This window comes from Filicampus tigris, chromosome 15 (assembly GCF_054856515.1).
Source record: "Filicampus tigris isolate MCC_2025a chromosome 15, RoL_Ftig_1.0, whole genome shotgun sequence".
NCBI lineage: Eukaryota > Metazoa > Chordata > Actinopteri > Syngnathiformes > Syngnathidae > Filicampus > Filicampus tigris.
The window spans coordinates 5,814,292-5,838,215 of NC_141231.1; the positions used below are offsets into that span (position 1 = coordinate 5,814,292).

The 23,924-nt window shown below is 39.7% G+C and overlaps 2 protein-coding genes across 3 annotated transcripts in view; both read right to left on the reverse strand.

Annotated features, from left to right (window-relative positions):
• Positions 1–5,296, reverse strand: part of arrdc1b (arrestin domain containing 1b) — a 31,315-nt gene extending 26,019 nt beyond the window's left edge. Inside the window, exon 1 of one of the 2 annotated variants that reach the window (XM_086053364.1) lies at positions 5,102–5,296. In XM_086053364.1, the coding sequence (XP_085909490.1) occupies positions 5,102–5,120 (19 nt within the window). In that variant the 5' untranslated portion in view covers positions 5,121–5,296. Of the gene's footprint in view, positions 1–4,928 lie in introns of both variants that reach the window. The other variant, XM_086053363.1, reaches the window with a different exon arrangement.
• Positions 5,297–9,813: 4,517 nt separating this feature from the next.
• Positions 9,814–15,319, reverse strand: LOC147135245 (glutamine synthetase-like). Its single transcript, XM_086054039.1, has 7 exons — positions 15,226–15,319; positions 14,540–14,732; positions 14,138–14,299; positions 13,904–14,050; positions 11,903–12,025; positions 11,585–11,789; positions 9,814–10,496 (listed from the first exon to the last, which is right to left on the reverse strand). Exons 2-7 carry the CDS (start codon positions 14,706–14,708, stop codon positions 10,187–10,189), a joined length of 1,116 nt encoding a protein of 371 aa, XP_085910165.1. The 5' UTR covers positions 14,709–14,732; positions 15,226–15,319; the 3' UTR covers positions 9,814–10,186.
• Positions 15,320–23,924: the final 8,605 nt, after the last annotated feature.

The following is a 23,924-nucleotide window of genomic DNA, read 5'->3' on the forward strand; positions in this document are numbered from 1 at the left end:
CTAAAACAGTAATTTAAGTTGGAACATCTTTAAAATATACATTTGACATTCATGGAAAGAATGTTAGTGATAGCACAACAAAGCAAGAAAGTAGCTGAGTTGCTGAGTTGCTTTTACTTAGAGTGTATCCTTAAGTTGGGTGACAATACAAGGGACAATTTGTTCTGTAAACTCTTATTTCTCTGTTGTGAAATGTGGCAAAGCCAGTTTTCACAACAGCAAAACATTTAGATGAATTGCCCAATTTAAAAATGTATCGACGTTTGTTGCCTTGAAAATTTGAGTTCACTAAACCTTGTTTTTTTACAGTGTGGGAAATGCTTTAAAGCGGAAGTCAACCCAAACGTATTTTTTTCAAGAATATGTTCCCAGCAGGCCCACTAGTTGGAACATGGCATTCTGATTAATTTTGCGTTTGTGGAAAATAAATTAAGCAGCAAAATGCACTCGGTTTTAGCCATCTCCGGGGGCGGCCATCTTGTCTTCTGTCGACTGAAAATGACATCACAACTGCTCACAACGACCAATCACAGCTGACCTGTTTTCTCAATCTGAGCCGTGATTGATCGTTGTGAGCAGTTGTGATGTCATTTTCAGTCGACAGAAGACAAAATGGCCGCCCCCAGAGATGGCTAAAAAAGAGTGGATTAACACTTATTCCACAAACGTAATATTTATCAGAATGCCCTGTTTCAACTAGTGGGATTGCAAATAACATATTCTGGAAAAAAAATATGTTTGGGTTGACTTCCACTTTTAGTATATTTTTGAAAAATAAGAAATAGTCACCAAAAACATAACAAAAAGTGGAAAAAAATATTCCAGCTACACCATTTTCTGTGTAATTCTGCTCACAATGAAATAGTGATGAAAACATCTCCTAAATAGATGTGAAAGTACATTTATTTACAATAGCACCATTGAGGTCTGTCTGACAGATTATGCATTAACTAGTCAGTGATTCCCATATGGAATGCACTTCTGAGGATTACAGAAATATCTTTGGCATCACCTGCATTGAAACAAACAAGATCAACATGGGATTGATCCGGTAATAGGAGAATTCTGTTTTCGCTCGCCCTGTCCAATGGATTACAAATATCTCATAATCTACTATGGCGTCTAAAATAATGAAATGATTTAACAAAACACTGTGCAATCCTCAGTTGAACACATCTGCTCCCTTACTACCTTTTTTAACTATCATTCATTTGTAATTGTAATTGAATGAGCACACGATCACTCTAAATACCATGGATAATGGTCCTTGCTGCCAGCAGAAACCCACAATCAGCCACACAAATTTAATAGAAAAAGACAATCATATAGTCATTTAGGGCCATAGTCTCTCATGTCCGCAAGTCAAAAAAGGCGCGCAGCTGCACGCATTCTCCCATCCACTCATATCTGTCATTCACACACCCACAAGCTAAGTACGCAACCTGGGTGAAGCAACTCTAAAATGTGAGCGTTCACTGTCAAATCTAGCCATGCGCACAGTATGCTAGCATTCTTCTGTGGAATTAAGCACTTTTCCTCTTCAGCACTCCAGAGGCTGCACAGCACCCCATGAAGCTAAAACATTATATTGCATGTTTTAATTCAGTTAGATGGGCCTTACAAAATATTTTTTATTTAATATTATTTAATATTTAAACAGTATGCGCGTCTCACTAGAGAAGACATATTCACGATGGAAGGTACTTTTATACAAAAAGTGTGTTATGTTTTGGATTTGGATGGATTTCTTTGACATGCACCAGTCTCTCTTAGGTGGCTGTGCACACGTTTCCATTTCCAGGTTATGCATGGTCAGTGTGTCAGAAGTCTGGACAGGAGGATGTGCGTACCGAGTTGATGTGCAGGCCAGGAGTGTAGGAAAAAAAAAAAAAAAAAACGTATGCAAAGAACGGAAGAATATGGCCCTGAGAGACCTTGTTAGAATTGCAGATACCTACCATTGCCACAAGAGTAGGGTAGAAATGTGGGTATTAAACAATTTAAAGCTTAAGTCAAGTCAAAAATGTTCTTTACAATAGTATGTTTTATGCGGCCCCATTATAGTCTAAACACGGCATTCTGATAAATATTGCATTTGTGGAATATGAATTAAAGCAACAAAATCCACCTCTTTTTAGTCATTTCAGGGGGCGACCATTTTGCCACTTGCTGTCGACTGAAAATGACATCACAGTGCCTAAAGTGAACATCACATGAACAAACCCAGAAAACAAGTGAGCCGTGATTGGTCGTTACCTGAGCCCTTAAGGCACTGTGATGTCATTTTCAGTTGACAGCAAGTGGCAAAATGGCCACCCCATGAGATGAATAAAAACAAGTGGATTTAGCTGCCAAGTTCATGTTCTACAAACACAATATTAAACAGACTTATGTCGTGCTCTGTGTTTCGACTAGTGGGGGCGAATGGAACATATTATTGAAAGAAAACTTTTGACTTGACTTCCCTTCGAATATGTCAGGTCAAAAAAAGACTGCCTTTATTTTATTTTTATTTATGAAAAGATAAGCACTTATGTTAATCCAGAAGGGCTGCCATTATTTAAAAAACAAAGTATTTAAGTCATTTCGGCCAAAAATGCACTTCGAATAAAATTTTGACAAAATCGGTGGTCTTTTTTATGTTGAGGGGTGTTGTTTTCTAGCTGCTGAATGTAAGTAAAAAGGTAACATGTAATCTAACTTGGTCACGTTTTAAACCAAGTAATCAGTAAAGTAACAAACTTACTTTTTTAAATTAAAAAAGTTACATTTTCAAGTTAGCTTTGGCAACACGGACAGCCAAAAAGGAATGTAGTATTGTAGTATCTTTCTGCATCTCACCCGATGCAGCTACTAATAACAATCGGTAAAGATTACTTTGCTGTTTAATTTGTATATATAAACATTTATTAATTTGTGATGTGAAATGCTATAAGGTGTGTTTAAAGCTTATTACTCCTTATGTATAGTGTAGTGCTCTTATTTGTTTGCCCATGTGTGATGTTATGTCAGATTGTGCTAGTGTGTAATTTAAGATAGTATACTATACTAGCTAATACTAGTAATGAGCCTCAAGTGAAAGTGGTTTGTTTCCATTTAATAATTTAAGTTTTGATTACAATCATTTAAGTAACATGGCTCATACCAATGTGTGTTCTTTATTATCTACTATGTTTTAAATGCATTTTCTGGCATCTTTGGGCAATTACAAACCAGTTTTAGGGTGACATCAGTTATTCCCTTTAGTATTTTTTTAGGTTTTAGCTATTCATGCCAGGCCTTGATCCTATTCTGCAAATAGTAGAAATTTACCTCGCACAAAATAAAAGTATTAAATGCAGCAGACAGGATTTTGTCTCGAAAATGTGTTTCGTTACACAATACGTCACAAACAGGTTGTGAATTTTTGTGACTTTCTCTGTAGCTGATGCTAAATAATCCTGTGTGAGTGCAAAGCAATCAGGACCATATTGATTTATTTATTCTTTTTTTTGTGTGTGGTGCGGACGAGAGTATAGAACTACAAGTGTGACCACAGCCAGATTCATTGTCAAGCGAATAAGACAAAAAACTGCTATTGGACTGAGGCTATTTTCATCCACAACAACACCGCCTGTCGTACCAGCAACAGCACACTGATTACTGATGACCTTAGTTGTTGTGTCGGACTAACTGCCAAGCACGAATTTACACACTATCAGACACTGCTCAAGGGAAATGCTAGATTTTAGAGCCTCTAGAGTCTAGACCATTACATTTTAATCTGAAAAAGGCCTGCTTCAATAGACATCAGTAAAACACTCAAAGTTTTATAAGCAAGCGAGTAGACATAAAGTGAAGGTGAGTCACTTCACTAGTACCCCTTACCATCTCATAACTGACTGGCGGAAAGGCAGACTACACCCAGGATTAGTCATTAGCCAAACAAAGGAAGCCAACTGTTAACACTCACATTGACACATATGGTAATTGAAAGGGAATTGATCCCACATTGGCTACATAAAAGTCAAACATGTAAACCACTCCACTACCAATGACTGTTGTTCAGTTCAGGACTTGCGCAATATGTTGACATCCTCTGTGATGTCTTGCTTGCATGAGAGAGGTTTGGACTGATTTGATCAGCTTTAGATCCATATTTTTAAGGAAAATGTTAATCCAATTCTGAGATACATGACTCCAGAGGTTCCTTTGTTTATACAGTTTTTTTGCTCGCAAAGTCATCAATTAAGCAAGTGGCATATACAATAATAGGCTGCCTTTTCATAATGTCAACATACCATAAGTACTGCATTTAAACATTTGCAAGTTTGGCAATAGACTTTTCGGGCTTTTGTTTGCCTAACCACAAAAGTTCATTAGTGTATTTCTCTTTTACAAAGATAGCTTTCATTTACCATGGATTATCACAGAAGAATCCCCATAAGAATCATTGCCATACAATGGACACATTGTACCTTACTCCTGTGTTACAACTGTAATCATTGTCAGTTGAACTGAATTAACTATTTCACATTTCTGTCAGAAAACCATTTCAAATATACACCCCCATCTTCCATAAACGTGTTTGCCGTATACGATGTGTACGCTACTACTCGCTATTCTACTTGAAACTATTAATACAAGTTCCAGGACCAAACAAGTTAAAGCATGTATCAAGCAGGACGTAGTCCAGGATGTGGTTTTCACGCGTCTTGTTAACTAAACACCACCGACTTGCTCTGAAGCCGTAAAAAAGGGAGTGAAAACACAACATCCACAACTACAACGAAGGGAAAATAATGATACGCAGTGTAGCCGAACAACGCTGTTCAGTGTTGTTCCTCATTTCCGCTAGAAACAGTAAACTTTGTCCACATTCGTGTGTCCTTGCGCGCTTCACCGGACAACACACCTCTCCCTTGAGAACATAATCGAGCAGACATTACCTTTGTACTGCAGCGAGTTGCTGATTCGTATTTTGACAGTTCCACTGATAGATTCTCCGGGACTGTAAACCACCTTATTGTTGGCGAAAGTGATGTCAAATTCTTGTAGCTTTCCCATGACTGCGCTCGGCTACTCGTTCCCTTAGCGCGAAGACGCGATGCTTGACTCTCACCTGCTGCTGCGAGGAGCATTGACGTCAATGAACGGGTTGTCAGTCATGGGAGGGACAAACTCACTTATCTGACGGTCAAGATGTATTGTATAAATCCATGCTTGTTCACGGTTGACCTACATTAACGCTAACTCAGCTAACGTCTTTTCACTCTGTATCCCACAAACGAAAATGTATCCTTGGGACGGAGTAGACAAGGAGAAATGACAGGGAAAAAAAAGGTGGGTGGGGGTGGGTGCGGGTGCGCTAAACAGGGCCATGAAGAAAGTTCCCAGGAAACAGATTAGCACCCCACCTCTTCTGTCTACAAATGACAGTCAACATTTTAATCTGATAAAACGAGAAAAGCAGCACGTAAAGGAGTTCCTCAAGTACTCAAAACAGTCTCCATTGCCCAGCCCTGATAACAAGTGACAAAAGTAGCCACTCTGTCCATAAGTCAGTAGAAGTACAGATATTTGTGTCTTAAAAAGACTATGGTAAAATAAGACAACTCTTGAACTTAAGTAAAGTAAAAAGAAAAAAAAACATACTTTGAAATGTAGTTGACGGGGAAGTCAACCCCAAAATGTTATTTGCAATAATGTGTTATATGCGCCTCCACTATTCTAAACACGGCATTCTGATTAATATTGCTTTTATGGGATATGAGTTAAGCAGCAAAATCTACCCGAGAGTGACCTATATAAAACACATTCCCTATTTATTCCTTGTCAGTAAATAGGAGTTTTTAAACAGTGAACTATACAGTTCACTCATCATTCAGATGTTTTTAAACACTTACTTGGGCGAGCCACAACATACATTATTGCTGTCATATAATAACGATATACCAGATCAACGTCAGTTGGATTACCTACTCTAATAAATATTAAACAAATAAATACCAGAGCTGGGCATGCCGTGACGGACCGGTCCGCCTATCCGCCTATGACGCAGGTCCATTTTGTACATGATAAACGATAGACGGGAAACTTTAAAACTAGTCAGACTAAGCATAGTCGGAATCACGTGTTTTCCGTCCATGCCGTCTATGTAATCGTTTATTTTCGCGGTGAGCCTTCCCATTTGGGCGATATTTGAAATGAAAGACTCACAGCGGCACGGAGGCCTCACCAAAGCCTAAGACTAAATGTGTCTCTCTTGAATGCGGCGAGGCTTCCGATGTCCTGAATAGTACATAAAACCAAAAAAAGGTCCTCGAATGTGCTAAGATGCAAGGTACACAACACTGTTTCGTTTTGTTTTTTTCCTTCGGCCGCGAGTCAGGAGTGCGGCACCTGCGTGTGACGTGGTACAGGTTATGTCCGTTCTCAACGTCCCTGCATGTGACGTGGTACAAGTTAAATCCGTTCTCGACGTCATTTGGCTGATGTTTGGCTCGGACCGACTGGGACCACGTGGGTCGATTACTCTGTTTTCAGAGTTTGGTCGTGATAAGTTCACAAGCTGAATCATGATTGGTCATTGCCTGAGCCCTGAGCAACTGTGATGTAGTTTTCAGTAGAAAGTAAATGGCAAAATTGCCGCCCCTGAGCGAGATGAAAATGGGTGGATTTTGCGGCTTGAGTCATATTGCACAAATGCAATATTAATCAGAATATGGTGTTTAGAGGCGGCACGGTGGTCGACTGGTTAGCACGTCCGCCTCACAGTTAAGAGGTCGTGGGTTCGATCCCGGCTCCGGCATCCCTGTGTGGAGTTTGCATGTTCTCCCCGTGCCTGCGTGGGTTTCCTCCGGGTACTCCGGTTTCCTCCCACATTCCAAAAACATGCATGGTAAGTTGATTGGACTGTCTAAATTGCCCCTAGGTGTGATTGTGAGTGCGGATGTTTGTCTCTGTGTGCCCTGCGATTGGCTGGCAACCAATTCAGGGTGTCCCCCGCCTACTGCCCAAAGACAGCTGGGATAGGCTCCAGCACGCCCGCGACCCTTGTGAGGATAAGCGGTCTGGATAATGAATGAATGAATGGTGTTTAGAATAGTTGGGACATTTTTTGATTTGACTTCCCTTCCAAGAACTAAGCTACAAAAAACGGGCAAAGGAGTTGGACTACAAATCATAGGCAGTTTGAGGTTCATGAGGGTATAGGAGTGGTTTTGGGAAGTGGGAACATAACCCTACTCTTTCCTCTGCCAATGACAACCTTCTAACCCCTCTGAAGTGACCCACTATATAGGGCACTACATAGTGGCTGGGTAGTGTTACCGAACACCCACAGTATTTTTGGGACCATGTCAGTCACCGCACTTACAGTACCCCATACCTGTTAATACCTAAGACTAAAATTCTACAAATGGTCCCTAAAACTACAGGCAGCATAGTATGTCACATTTTGTTTCACTACAACTTGATTTTATGAAGGGAATGACGGAAATCTTTAATGGGTTTTATTCAGCAATTACCATATTGTCCTGACCTAATTGAACTTATCCTAAGTATTAAACTAACTGACATTTACCATCGTTTCTTATTAAAACATGTTGCACGCTAACATTTCCTGTAAACATGGATTTCATTTGCATACTGTATTTTTTAATACTAATAATTTGCAGTATATTGACCTGAAATAACCTTTTTCATCAGAACTCTTAGTTCCTGCATACAGTCATGTGTTCTTGGTGTCTGTACTTCCCGCATTGATAAGAAACTGTTGAAGTTGGATTTCAAAATGAAACAATAACAAGGAACATAATTCTCTTTTATTGTTGACATTAGCTAAGACTTTACATACACTATAGAGACATGAAATATCTCCATTATTAACAACCAACCAGGCTATTAATATTCTAGGTGAAGGCCCTGAAACAGATATTTCTATGACGACAGACAAGCACAATGGTTGCCAAGGTACTCCCTTGTATCCATGGAAATCTGGTATGCCGTGTACGTAGATCACACTGCTTCTTTTGTTTACTCGGAAAAGTGTACACTCAAGCAGCTTCATTGATTAAATTAAGTCATTCTAAGGTAGTTCTGCCAAGAGTGGTAGGATTAAATGTCAGGAAGTAACGGATATTAACACTATGTCACCACTGCTTAATGAAAGGCAGAGGTGAATACATTCCATCCTACTGGGAGATAATATCTTAGCCTTGGTCCTTATCTATCTAGGCATGTGACAAGTTCTGGAAAGGAGATTGTGGTGGTGAACTGCATGTATTAAAAGTGGAGTCTTAATAAGAGTAAAACATTAAAAGCAGTGAAGTGAGTAGTGGGTCAAAAATACAGATGCACATTTTGAGGATGTCTTCAATGCAACATGTTCCAGCGCTACCATTACATGAAGAGTGTCAATAATTTAATAACTGTATATGACCTGGACAAACACTATTACTATACATGCCACAGTAACTTAAAGATATAAATTAATATTTTTTGTAAGAAAATGTTTCACAAAATGTCACATCTATATTAACTGTAATCTACTGTTTTTATTGTGGAACTTAGTCTCTCTGGTGTCTACCAGATTTAAGAAATCACAACAAAAAGGTGACATATATCTTTTTTTCTATTTATACTTCTCTGGTGTATTACTGTAATAACATGCCTCTTTGACATACTTATGTCAAAGTACCCCAAGAATGAAAATTTATATCGTATAATGTTATTTACTTAAATTTTTGTCTTACGGGAAAAATCAGACAGGGCATGTAAGTGAGCCAGTCCTTGTAAACTTGCTTCGTCTAGTAAAGTGGACCCCCACATACTCGAAGTTCATCACTCACGGATTCAATGATTTTTTTTTGTTTGTGTTTTTTAAGTGAAATTCACATGCTTTGGTGATTTTTTAAAGCCTAATATTGTTGTTGTTTTTTTTTTACTTTCTGAAAAGCGAAGAAAGAAACGATGTAAAATGACCTGACTTGCATTGAAAGCGGTGTTCCAGTTATGTACACCTTTTTACTTTAGTTCAGTTGTTCAGTACATAACTGTATTGTAGTCATTTTAATGCGTTTGATTTGCAAGTATTTTTATGGATGCATGCTTTTAATTTTAATTTTTTTTTTAAAGTTGGTTAACGGTTATAAAAGTCTCATATCCAATTTGGTGAATCCTGCAGACACCCTGCAACAAAGCTCTTGCGGGTCATCACTGAGAGAGAGAGAGAGAGACAGAGAGAGAGAGAGAGACAGAGAGATGGGCGACTGGTTAGGTGTTCTTATGTTCATTGGGATATTGAATAAAATCTTTCAATTTGTCAAGGGCGTATGTATATGCTGGCCACTGTGTGTGTGTGTATAATATATATATATATATATATATATATATATATATATATATATATATATATATATATATATATATATATATACGCATAATACTAATACATAATAAATGTGTTATTGTGATTGTGATTGAAGAGTGTGGCACTGAACTACACTGTGTCATTCTGATAGATTTCTAATCATTCTAATAACAATAATAGCTATTTTGCTTCTTTTGGGTGGCTATCTATAAGGTGAGCACAACAATAAGAAATTCCTCTCAGCATGATGCAACACTGCAAACTGCAACCGCAATCATAGTATAATTACACCTCTGACAGTGTCAATACTGAGCATTAACATCTTTGCAAACAGACTTTTTATACTATTCTTGTATTACTTCTCATTAGACCTTACAGAGGTCCCTAATACTGAAGCCATTGAATTTATTATCAATGTATTTTCATGCTGCATTCACACAACAAAAAATAGAAACCAAATATAAAACATCAGCAAACAACAAAACAATGTGCTTTTATTTCATGAAAGAACGGATAGACAAAATATTGTTTATCGACTTTAAAATTAAGACTTATCTGTAAACTGTAAAACCCCCTAAAAACATTTAATCCAGATGAACAAAGAGAGAAAATATTACATTGTCATTCTACTGTATCTGTCCCCACACCATTTAATTTTTATTCAAGTTGGTGTGAGGGTATGAAAGTGTTTATGGAAGATTTAAAAACGCAATGACGATAATTACATCTAGTCACAATACATGAACACTTCATTTATTCAGGTACACTCATAACTGACTTGTATTTTGTACAATACTACAAGCAGACCCAATAGACTACGTCTTGTCATCTCATCTAATTGCCCTTCACTTCATCATCATTATCAAGCAGGCAGGTGCTTGCAATGGCCCATGTCACAAGGTACGGGTCACAGTTAGCTGCAGGGCGACGGTCCTCAAAGTAGCCTTTCTTTTCTTGACCCACCTGACGAGGAATGCGGATGCTGGTGCCTCTGTTTGCAATTCCAGAAGAGAATTCATTCACTTTGGAGGTCTCATGATGACCTGTGAGACGTCTCATGTTGTCCTGACCACCGTGCGGGTCATACACTATAATGTGCTCCATATGTCTTTTGCTCAGCTTCTCGATGGCCTTGTCAATGTATCTGTCAATAAAAATTACACAAATGAATGGGTGGTTACTTGTTCAAAGTATTTAACGAGTGGCTTCTCTTTACACTCACTTTACCATAATTGTCTGCGTATTGAAAGACCAGATAAAATGCATTAGTGTTTATCAACAACTGGCAACACTCAAAGTGACCAGCATGATACGGCTAATGTGCTTGCATGTTTAACATGTCATCAGTCCATCCATCTTATTCCGCTTATCCAGGTCAGTAGCTTTAGCTTTAGAAAGCTCAGGCTTCCCTCTCCCTAGCCACTTCGTCAAGCTCTTCCTTGGGGATCTCGAGGCCAATCCAGGCAAGTCGGGATCGTCCCTGGGGCCTCCTCTTGGTGGGAGGTGCCTGCAACATCTCACCAGGAAGGCATCTAAAAGGCATTCCAACCAGATTAGCAAGACCACTTTATCTAGATCCTCTAGAGGCGGAGGAGCAGCGTCTCTATTCGCAGCCCCTCCCGGATGACCAAGCTTTTTACCTATCTCTAAGGGAGAGTCTGGACACCCTGCAGAGGAAACTTATTTCAACCGCTTGTATCTGGGATCTTGTTCATCCAGCCATGACCCAGATCCTGTGACCATAGGCGAGGGTGGGAACGTAGATTGACCGGTAAATTGAGAGCCACGTCTTTTGGCTCAGCGCCCTCTTCACCACAATGGCTGGATAGAGAGTCCGCATCACTGCAAATGCTGCGCCGATCCACCTGTCGATCTCGCGTTCCATTCGTTCCTCACTTGTGAACAAAACTTGAAGAAGATATTTGAACCCCTCCACTTGGGGCAGGATCTCATAACCGACCTGGAGAGGGCACTTTATCCTTTGCACATTTTTAACATCGTTTTATCCAGAAAATTCGGCTTCAGTTCAAAATCGCTTAATCAAGCAGCCCTACAGGAACTGTTTTGAGTTATGAAAAAAAATGCACAGTATGTCTTCTTTCCTATGTCAAGATGATCATATACCATATTTCCTCAAATAGTGGCCTCCACTCTAATGATGCAAGGTTTCAGTCAAGAATTACATAAAAAATTACCACCATTTCACATTTTTGGGGAGAATTGTTTACTTACTGCAGTCCTCCTTCTTCCCTCATCTTCTTGGTGCTGACATTAGTGTGGCAACCAGAACCATTCCAGTTCCCCTTCATTGGTTTGGGGTCCAGTGTAGCGACAACGCCAAAATCTTCGCATACACGGTGCAACAAGAAGCGAGCAACCCACAGCTGATCTCCCATCTCAATACCTTCACAGGGGCCTACCTGGAACTCCCACTGAAGTTTGAAGTCAAGACAATGAAAAAAGTGAAATAACTAAGAGGGCCTCTGAGGCTGAGAGAGAAATAACCACCATGGCAATGTAAATCATGTGTTCTTTTAATACTTGCCTGAGATGGCATAACTTCAGCATTTGTTCCAAACATCTTGATCCCAGCATAGAGACATGCCTTGTAGTGACACTCCACGATGTCCCGTCCAATAGTTTTGTCTGCGCCCACTCCACAGTAGTAGGGACCTTAAAAAAAAGTCAAACAAGAATGACTTAATGTCTGCATCGCCCTTGGGATTATCTGACCAGTGCAAGGAGCTTTGGAACTGGAGGGCCATGGTTTGAGTCCTGCTGCAGAGTAATACAAATTGCAAGTACTTGTCGGAGAGGTGCTAGTCTGCATCCTGAATACTGTTGCATAACCGCGTTCCTACCACTAAACTAACTTGCGTGTTTCTCCCTGTAAATCCGGGAGAGCGTGTACGTCATTTTTTTTTTAATCCAATTTTCGTTTTCAATGAAATGCATCAGAATATACAGGTGACGATGTCGTGAGTTGTCGGAGGATATCTGGAATTTTTTCGAGTAATGGAGGCACAGTCGATCGCGAGAGCTCTGATATAAGTCACGGAGGTGATATAGACGACGCGCTCGAGGACTTTAAAGCCGTGAAACCATCCAAACGTGATGTATGGTTAAGCTATATATTCGTAGACAATGACGATTTCAACGTTTTTGTCAGAGAACACAGCATGGTAATACCACTTGATATTTTTTTTTATTAAAAAAAGTGCTTCACTTGCATCTTTGATTGAAGCAGATAAAGATGAATAAACTCGGGCCTGTGTGAAAGCCACATTTCTAAGAGCTCAAATTTTTCGTGAATTATGTTTCTATCTGCTACAGGGGCCGACATATTAATTATTTTGTAGGTGGCGAAAATGTCAGGTTTTCAAGGGTGACTCCAAAGACGACCATAGGTTTTAGAGAGATGTCTCACGAGGGGCTTCAGGCTTTAATGGGTTAAGGTGGACACTGAACCCTGGAAGTTTGCTATGAGCAGGTAACATGGTTAGTCTGCTCACCTTCCCCCTTTTCATGTGATGTGCTAACGGGACCTGGATAATCTCACTGGGTGTGTAGTTATCAGTTTTAAAATTGCTGCACAGATTTGAATGTAGCCTCACTTCATTAATTCCTCCCCATCTCGAGTTTCTGACCTAAGCCACTCCTCTCACTGACGTGCTTGAGAGGTGCATTGTAAACAAGCTGATTTACAGTTGCCGTGTTTGGAGCATGACCTTTTTGTAGCGGCGTGTTACGATAACACTAAATGTTGAAGTAAAACTCAAAACGAGTTCATAAATTTACCTGTCAACCAGAAATGTTGCTAATTCCGCCTCACTTCTTAATTTTCTCAGCTGCTTGTGGCCGTCCAACTGTGGTAGGTAGTTCCAATGATCACCCTTGTTTTGTGTAAGGATCTGGCCAATTCCCTCTTCATAACTTTTGTGGCTAATCTGATGTGGTTATTGCACAATAGTTTCAGCAAAGCTCCTCAAACCCAACACAACAGGGAAAAATGGGAAGGTGCAGAAGTGTGCCCACTGTGAGTGTGCCTGCGAGTGCATAAGAATGACTGACTCCTCATTAGTCATGCTGATTGGCTGTTTTTCCTTAGGCATGGTGGTTTCTTAAAAATCAAATCAGAGGTATATCATAGATCATTTAACAAAATGTACGACTGATATTTAAAAAAAAATGGCAGAAGCTATTTTTTGTAACAATTGCAAACTGTGAAGTGAAGTACCTGTGTGCTGTGAAGCAACTTTATTTAAAAAATAAAGTATTTCCCAGGTAGGCATTGTTGAGAAATTCTTTGATTAACATGTAACCTGACAATATATTTTGGTGAGAAGAATTCATCACTTTTGGAAATAAAAACGTAATAATTTGAAGCAGTTATGCTTGGTATTTCAGGTATGGTGTAGTTGTTAAACCTGCTGACTTTCATGAAGCCGGTGAAGTACAGTAGTACTCAATGCCCCTTTGTGTTTTTACAAAGGAAAGAGGGCAACTTTTGCCAAGTCAATTGTTTTTGCAGTTTGTCTTTGACATACTGACCTTGGGGTGCAGGGAATCCTTTTTGAGGCCAACCAAATGGATGCCCATCTTGTCCAATGAGGGCATATTCCTGCTCAATACCAAACCATAGCCGGTGCTCTTTAACCTGGTCCATGACTTTATTGCACTTTAATCGATGGTTTGTTTCTTAACAAAACATACAAAAATCAGTTGCAGATGTCCTGTCTCAATTTGGAGAATTACATATATCATGCAAAAAAGTAGAGAGGGTACCTGCAGGAAGGCGGTTGTACTTGAAAACTTCACAGAGGACCAGTTTATTGGGGTCTAGAGTGAATGGGTCTCTGAACATACATACTGGGATGAGGTACATGTCGCTGTTGGAGCCTTCGGACTGGAATGTGCTTGACCCATCAAAGTTCCATTCAGGAATATCTACCAGTAATCAGATTGACGCATAAATCAGACAGTTAACCTAAATTAAAGTTGTTGTTTTTTTTTTTATAGTATTATCCGATTTCTATATGCACACATTCAAGGTCTAAACACGTTCATTCTCCTTTCAGATAACGTAATGTTGTCAGATTACAGGATTAACTTCAACATTTTAAATGTCCTTCAACACAAATATTTATTGTGAAGTAGATAATCATTTAAACAGTATATTTACAGTACCTTGTAAAATTTTAGGTTCAGCATCCAGGGTCCGGGTTTTGTTGCGAAGCCCTTCGCCAGTTCCATCAATCCAGATGTAAGTCACCTGGCATTTGCCTCCTTGTGAAAGTTTCATGTAATGCTCGCGCACAGCCTTGTTAAGGCAAGAGCTAATCGATGTTGATGTCATATTTGCCTTTAGGAGGTTTCTATCCTGTAATGACATTTTATAACTTATTACAATTGTAATTTAATACATTTTTTTTTTATGTAAAGAGGTTTGCACATAATGTTAATAAGTCACTTAACTGCAACTGTTAATTTATATGTAACGCTTATATTTTTCTCTTATTCCCTCTTGGCAATGACTGGTGGTTCTGTGTGTCAATGTTTCTTTCATTTTCAGCCATCTTTCCTGTATTATATTTATGAGGTCACCACTTCAACAGAAAAAATAATTTTCTTTTGGTAGGTATTATTTATCAAAGTTGTTCAAGTTTAGCGGTTAAATAGTTCTTGTAAATCTCTGTACTCAAATACTGTACTCATACCTTTCATAATCCCTCAAAGGTAAACAGCATGGTTATTGTTACAACTTCTTGAAATATTTTTTCCCCATACAATAGGAAACTCAAATTATTAGAAATTGCATCAATTTCTATTCTACAGTCACACAGCAGCTATCCCATATAAAGCACACAACTTACTTTGTTGGAAGTGACTTCAGTTGTCTACAGACAGCTCTCAATCAGCACAGGGAAAAACTTGTTTGTGGTATTTAACTGCATGCAACTGATTAGCAGTCATCTAGTCAAACGTAGAACATGACATCACAGACAGGTTGCGTCTGTGTGTGTGCGCGTGTGTGTGTGTGAGTGTGCGTGAATGTGCACGAGCGTGTGCGTGTATTTCCCACTGTTCTCACTTCTTTTGACTGTACTTGTCCTGAGATTAGGAATTAGACAACAATTTGGAATTATGTGAATATACTTTTTAATTTATTGAATTATATTCTATTTAATTACATCAAGATAATGTGCCCAAATCCTATAACTAACACAAAGACAAACAAAGCAACTGAGTAAGTTTCAGTTTTCAGCATTTCAGCAATTAGTAAAATAAAACAATAAAAACTTAAAGTAGGCATGTGAAAATGAACTAATTATTCAGCACAATGCACAGGCTTAGCTGAGGTGGACATAAACTCTCATGATAAACAAAACCAACACCCATTACAGTAATGCCTGCTGATACAGGTATTGCGATTATGAGTTGTTAGGATGAGTCAAGACTTGCAGCTCAGTGACTTCAATTAAATCAAGTATGATGATGAAAAGTCAACAACCTATGCAAAAACTATACAAAGATGTCAGCAACTTCACAAGCCTCAGCTGCATGTAAGAAGCACAAGAGCAGCACCCAACACAAAATAGAAAGTGCTGTTGTGAATCATTAGCAGCTCATAGAGACTCCATTAAACAATGATGGTGACTTAAAACACAAAGTGTGAGACAGTGTCACTTACAGAATTACATGTAAGGACAATTATATATAGGTCACTATTGCAAAACAAACTTTGCCAGGTTTGTTATTCTGATGACGTATTGTTTGTTGGTAAGAAGACTACTTCCTGATTCATTCAGGACTGGTTGGACATATTTATCCATCCATTCATTTTGTCTACCACTTGTCCTCATTAAGATTGCGGGCAATGCAGCCTACTTCACTTGACTGAGGGTGAGAGGTGGGGTACTAAGTAATTAGGTACAGTATTTACGATATGTACTTAATTATATGTATTTACTATATATCGCACACCGTTAAAATAAAAAAAGAAAAAAGATACAAACAAAATGATAAACATCATACATTTTACGATCATAATAAGATAGTAAACAAATCAGGTTTTACGAGAGTGCCTGCCTGAACACATGCGTTTTTATAATATAGTATAATATAATATAATATAATATAATATAATATAATATAATATAATATAATATAATATAATATAATATAATATAATATAATATAATATAATATAATATAATATAATATAATATAATATAATATAATGGTTTTCTCCGGGTACTCCGGTTTCCTCCCACATTCCCTAAAAAAACATGCATGGTAAGTTGATTGGACTCTCTAAATTGCCCCTAGGTGTGATTGTGAGTGTGGTTGTTTGTCTCTGTGTGCCCTGCAATTGGCTGGCAACCAATTCAGGGTGTCCCCCGCCTACTGCCCGAAGACAGCTGGGATAGGCTCCAGCACGCCCGCGACCCTTGTGAGGAGAAGCGGTATAGATAATGGATGGATAATATAATATAATATAATATGATATAATATGATATAATATGATATGATATAATATAATATAATATCATATAATATAATATAACATAATATAATATAATATAATATAATATAATATAATATAATATAATATACAGTAATCTCGTCACTGAACTGTGAAATACACTTATGTCAATTTTTTTTTTAATTTTCATGTTAATGCGATGTCTGTAACGTGGAAACACATTCACATAAAAATAAGAAAATTGAATAAAATGGACATAAGTGTTTTCCACAGGACAGCGATAGCATTGTAAAATAACTTGACTTATGTGATCCGGTGGACCACTAGTGAGTACCAAAGACAATCTCCTGGTACTCATGCGAGTACCGCATGAAAAACATTATGTGCACCCCTGGCTATAAGGTGTAAATCGATGAGACATTTTGTACCGAGTACCCGGAGAATGCTGAGAACAATTGTGGGGAGTTCAAAACTCTGTCACTTGTTTTAGCACATGAGTGTCTGAATGCTGATGTATTTTCCTTGAGCTAAAAGGCCAAAGTAATATACAAAAGAATAGAGGCCAATGGATGTTTGTAATTATGATGACCATGGGCATGCAGAGAAATGATGTTAGCGAGCCCCCATAAAAAGAGACATTTTCTTTCATTGAGTCAGCACTACATCACCACACTGCCTAATTTCACTTGGCAAGTGCAACCATGGCGTTTGAAGATTTACTTTCATTGTGGATCCGGAAATTATTGCCAGTGACGTGTGTACGGATCATGTATAGGGTACTTTGAAGGAGTGAGTGTTTTTTAATTCACTTTTTAATAAATCCCGTGCAAACTATCAGAATACATGCTCAAACCAGAATGTTTAGGAAACGGTGCACATTGAGAGTCGACCAGGTTGCCAAGTAACGAAACGGCAAAAGAAAGTATTGATTGTGATCGGCGCTTCAACTTCAAGTCCCATCATATGGAATTGCTATCCACAGGTAAAGAAAAAAGTCAGCCGGCGCTGATCCTTGTTTCCCCAATTAATATGATATGTTGATGTTCGGGAGTTTGCATGTTCTCCCCGTGCCTGCGTGGGTTTCCTCCGGGTACTCCGGTTTCCTCCCACATTCCAAAAACATGCATGGTAAGTTGATTGGACTGTCTAAATTGCCCCTAGGTGTGATTGTGAGTGCGGATGTCTGTCTCTGTGTGCCCTGCGGTTGGCTGGCAACCAATTCAGGGTGTCCCCCGCCTACTGCCCAAAGACAGCTGGGATAGGCTCCAGCACGCCCGCGACCCTTGTGAGGATAAGCGGCATGGATAATGAATGAATGAATGAATGTTGATGTTCGGCCGTCATTGTAATGTAGCAGGGACACATATACAGCCGTAAGGTTTGTATAAAAGAAACAATCAAAATATATCCATAAGGGAGTTGGTAAGCGTAGGTGTGCCCTCACCCCCTGGGGCACATTCTCCCATTCTCGCTACAGTCACTTCCTTACACATTTTCCAGCCATGGAGATTCTTCTGTCTAGACCTCTGACACACCCACTTGCATAACCGGCGAACACTCGCGCAGCCCCGGAAGATTGATTCATTGAAATGTGAGGATGCCTGTAAGTCCTGGATGGTTGGTGAAACATATGAATTCCACATATTAACTCATTCACTGACATAATGAATTTAATTGTCTTTCTACAGTCCGGCCATTCAACCCCAGAAATGTTTTTACATTTTTTTTCTCCATTTTTTTCAAACGTTAGGGTAAAAGAGGGTCTGAAAATGTCTGGCAGTGAATATAAAACCCAAGTAATAATAAATAGAATAATTACCTTGTTAGTTTCTTTATAAGCGCTGACGATCTCTGATGTGTTGTCCGAGTCAAGGGGTGGAAGTCGGTCTCATCAACGGCACCCCTTCTCACCAGACGACGGCACGTCACAGTGACATATGTAAACTGTCTTGCCTGAAGATAGATTGCAAAGCCACACTAATACAGGGTTAGCCCGGGAGGTACCTGGGGCTGCTAATTGCGTTGAGAGTGTTCATAATCAACATGTGCTTAAAATTCACATTAGTTCTGTTTTTTTTTAATCGTAAAAATGAATGTGGATACAGGCACCCGATTGGTTGTGTAACACACACCCAGAAGGGAAGCGCTGAAATGCCACACTTGCGAGCCAAATTACATTTTAAGAAGAACGGCCCATTATTTTGCAGCTAAATAAGACCGGGATGATAGCAAGGAACTTTTCCCGCACCATTCCGTGCTCCCCAACCCTCACCAAATACTCGCACTGCACCCAGCTCAGCTAATTTTTGAAAAGGGCTTCAGGAGCAGCATGAAACCGCCGAAAGAGCCGCATGCGGCTCGTGAGCCGTGGTGGGTTGGCCAGGTCTATGTGCTAGTCCTTAGTACAGCCTACTGAGTGAGTAAGAGGAAAGGTGCTTAAGTTTCTGGGAGAATAGATACACTGCAAGATTTGACAGGTGATTCGCACATGTCACTCCACCCAAAGTGCGTACATTTCATGAAGGACAGAATTAAATCGATGGGAGAATCTGCGCAACTTTTCTGACTTAAGCAACCGGGAGAATATGCCCAGCTGCCTAAGCTTGATTTTGAGCTTCGTGACAAAGACTGTTAATATACAGTAAGTGATTTCTTGACTTTTTTATTTCAAATACATTTTCCAAAAAATTCAACAAAACATTTTTCATTTCATTATGGAAAACAAGGAAAAATGAAACATTTTTAGTTTGTCAATGGTATAATATAGGCTCAATATTGAACCTCCTGATGAGTACACTATGGCTTATGACAGCCTTTGCCTGTTGTTGTCCCTCCTTACTATATTGAATTACTTTTGTGTCAAATTCCCCTATTTATTACAGACCTTTCCCCCCAGATTTCCACAAAAATACAGTATGTATGTGTCTTCATGTGTATGGTCTGCTTCTCTCTGTGGTGTGCAATGAAAATATACAGCAGAGCAGAGCTGGGCACTTGACCATTTTTTGCCGGTCCGGCCGCGACCCTCCGGCCATATTCATAAACATTGTCGGCCCCCGCCCCATTCCGCCCCCCGACCCCCCCCCCCGCAAAAAGCGTCCGCGATTGACGTTGCTGCGGGAGAGACGCTAACGGCAGAGGCTTTTTAAAGATCATTAGCTGGCTAATTTACTATTCAAACCCGCTGCGGCACGCTTCAAATACATCAGTAGTACTTATTCAACTGTGTGTGCTTACTTGCATTGCGAGCCCCGGGGTTGGATTTGTCATATTGTATAATTATTTGGGTCCAACAGACGGCCAGAAGTCGCAGTCAAGTTACTTATTTATTTTCCACACTTCCCCTCCTTGCCGGCCTTCAAACTAAAAGCATACCAGCAAACCACTATACACTGCAGATTTGCTATGGCGTATTTTTGGAAGTAGGGAACGCCACAAAAAGTTCATGAACTCCACCTTGATGTGCTAGCGTCTGAATGTACTCGTGGACTAGTGATGGGAATTCTGGCTCTTTTTAGAGAACCGGCCCTTGCGGCTCGGCTCACTAAAAAGAACCGGCTCTTTCGGCTCCCAAACGGCTCTTCAGATGTTTTTGTTGCTCTAATCGATATATAACAAATAATAATGTAATATTATCCACAAAATGAATTAATAATTAATAAAAAAATATTATTCGACTATATTATAATAGTCTTTATTTTTTCACTCTACAGTGAACTTTTAACTAATTTAAACTTTTAACTTTTTTATACTAAGCAACTTTAAAGTCAAGCAACACAGAATCCCTGAAAAACACACGACACAACAAAATATTTAAAAATATTTACTTTTTAGCGCAACAACAAACTATGAAATACAAGAATAAATGTTGAGCTTTTTTATACGTAACAAATCTAAAGTGAAACACAAGATCCCTGAAAAACACACGAAATACAATTCAACTTCAACAAATTTAGAATGAAACAACACAGAACCCCTGAAAAACACCACACAAAAATAAATGAAAACGTGTAAAACAAAAGGAAAAAGATCAGCAGTCTCTACAGTAGTAGAGCCATCAATAAAATTAAAATGAGTCCAAATTTGGCTCCTTTTCCTGCTTTGACTCATTTCTTTTTGTCCTCCGTGTTGCACTCTCTCCTCTCTTGACCCATTACCACCCAATACCACCTCCCCTATAACAGCAGTTGTCGCTCGCGCCGACGCGGGAGTAGAAAGAAGCCTAAAAAGAAGCCTTTCACCGAGTAGGCTGAGATGATTTTTGGCAGCATCGCGAGCACGTCACACGCATGAGGGCCGATTAGTGGGCCGGACTAAAATCAACCTCCGGCCATGCTTCGTCCAGCCATTTTTAAAAAAATTTGTCACCCAGCACCCCTCCCCCCCAAAAATGGGCATTCGGCCAGGCCGGAGGGTCCGACCGGGACGGACTGCCCAGCTCTGCAACAGAGTATAAATTCTCTATAAAGTCAACCCAAACATATTTTTTTCAATAATATGTTCTATGTAGCATTCTGATAAATATTGCATTTCTACGATAAGAGTTAATCCACGCGTTTTTAACCATCTCTGGGGGCGGCCATTTTGTCACTTCTGTCGACTGAAAATGAAAAAATCACAACTGGTGAATTTTGCTGTTGAACTCGTATTCCACACACGCAATATGCTGGGAACATGTCATGTCATGTCATCTTCCAAACCGCTTATCCTATACAGGGTTGCAGGGAATTGCTGGAGCCTATCCCAGCTGTCAATGGGCGAAGGCAGACTACACCCCGAACTGGTCGCCAGCCAGTCGCAGGGCACATATAGACACTGTCACTGAGCGGGAATCGATCCCACGCTGCCCGCACACAACTCAGGCGTGTGTACCACTACACTATCAGTGGACTGCTGGGAACATATTCTTTAAAAAATATGTTTGGGTTGATTTCCACTTTAAGGATCAGAATAGGTAAAATACATTTTGGAGGTGTCCACTGATAGTGTAGTGGTACACACGCCTGAGTTGTGTGCGGGCAGCGTGGGATCGATTCCCGCTCAGTGACAGTGTCTGTGTGTGCCCTGCGACTGGCTGGCGACCAGTTCAGGGTGTAGTCTGCCTTCGCCCATTGACGGCTGGGATAGGCTCCAGCAACTCCCCGCGACCCTGTATAGGATAAGCGGTTTGGAAGATGACATGACATGACATTTTGGAGGTAAAAATAACACGATAAAACCCTAAAAAAAAAAAAAGGTGATAATCTTGAGCTAATGTACGCCTTTAAAAATGTGCGTCCATGACTGTTTTCTCTAGGATTTTCTCATGATACGCCTGGACTTCCTCAGGTCCTTGTCTCCCCTGTTGGTCCTGAATGAATGGGTGCCTTGCTGCCATGCTCCTTGACACCATTGGTCGCTGTGCGGAAAATATACAAGTAAAATTTAGCGTTCTGCAGTGCAGTGATTCCCAACCAGTGTGCTGTGAAAGATCAGGTATGTTATAGGAAATTATCAAGTTTCCCTTAAGAGTTCAGAAAACGAGAATTTATTACATCTTACATCTTACATTTTAATTGTGTTAAAGTAAACAGCCCAGATTACCCAGCGTGTAAGTAGATTTGTCAGTAGTTTGAGATGAGAACATGATTATTTCAATATACGGTACATGCTTTTTGTGACATTTTTATTTTGGTGATGTGCCATGAGATTTATGTATGGAAAAAAATGTTCCTTGGCCCAGTAAAGGCTCAAAAACACTGCTGTAATGAGAAGCATGAGTTTCACTCCACAATTGATTAACTTTCACATTTTATTTTAATTATTTAATTTATTAAGTATTTTGATAAATACTGTATAGTACCATAATGTGTGCTAAATGTTGCCCACTCGGCATCCATTGCAGCCTGATCATCCTGGAAGGGGGATTCCCCCATCTGTGGTCCCTTCTCAAGGTTTCTCATATTTTCACAGATGTTTTTTTTTTTAGTTTTTCCTTGCCCTCTTGGGGGTTAAGATCAGGGGATGTCGTGTATATACTGTCAGCTATGGGCATGTAAAGCCCTTTGAGACTTTCCTGTGATTAAGGACTATATGAATAAATTTGACTTGACTTGACACAAGACGCAAACTCATAAGGGTCATAAAATCTGACTCGTTACGTTCACTAAAGTTTTTTTTTAAGTAAAAGTGTGATGCATAGCACAAGCATGTTTGATATAAAATTAATATGAACTGAATGGCAAAATGTTTAACCAAAACGAGAGTACCCTTGCCCCTCCCTTCCCAAACACACAACGGGTACAGGTGCAGAACAAACAGGGAAGCGGGGATTGAAATGGAAAAGAATGGATATTTGTGAACTTTTTAATGTTTTTTATTCAATTAACTTATTTTAAAAAATATTTTAAAATGTAAAATACAATGCTGGAGGGGCTTAACACAGATTTCTGACGGGGCTACAGCCCCCCCTAGCCCTAGTGTAGCACCGTGCCTGGACTTACTGTCATTTGAAGCCACATTGGTGGTATAAGTTCTTGGTTCAGTTCTGAGTGACTTTGTTTTGGGGGTGGCTGACAGGTACTGTGACAGTCTTACAATACAGCGAATCATACAGGACACCCAGTTTCTCCCAATGCTATATTGTCAATGTACAGTAAATATCCCCACTTCTGAAGTGTAAGGGAATATAGACTTTGACTAAATCAAATTATACACAAACACACCTCGGGTGCAGCTGAGGTCCAGCCTGATTGCAGGGCTTGACACCCCGTCTCCGGTACTGCATCCAGCCACAGAGCAGCTCATGTGCGATCATCACGTACAGCAAGAAGATGAGCACAGAGGGATCCATTCAAATGGATTGAAAAGTTAACAAAATACTCACAAGAAACAATGATGGTGAAATAAGGGTGCACAATTTTTTTGTCCCTTGACTACTCCTGCTCTTTGGTCCTTCATGTTGCCAGACATAGATGGCTGCAGATGTGGTCAGGCACTCTCCATGCAACCATGACAACAGGCACCCTTTAAATGAATGCATTTCATCAGAACGATGAGAGTTACTGAGCCTGGACTGTTGCTAGGGACAGGATGATGTCATCAGCT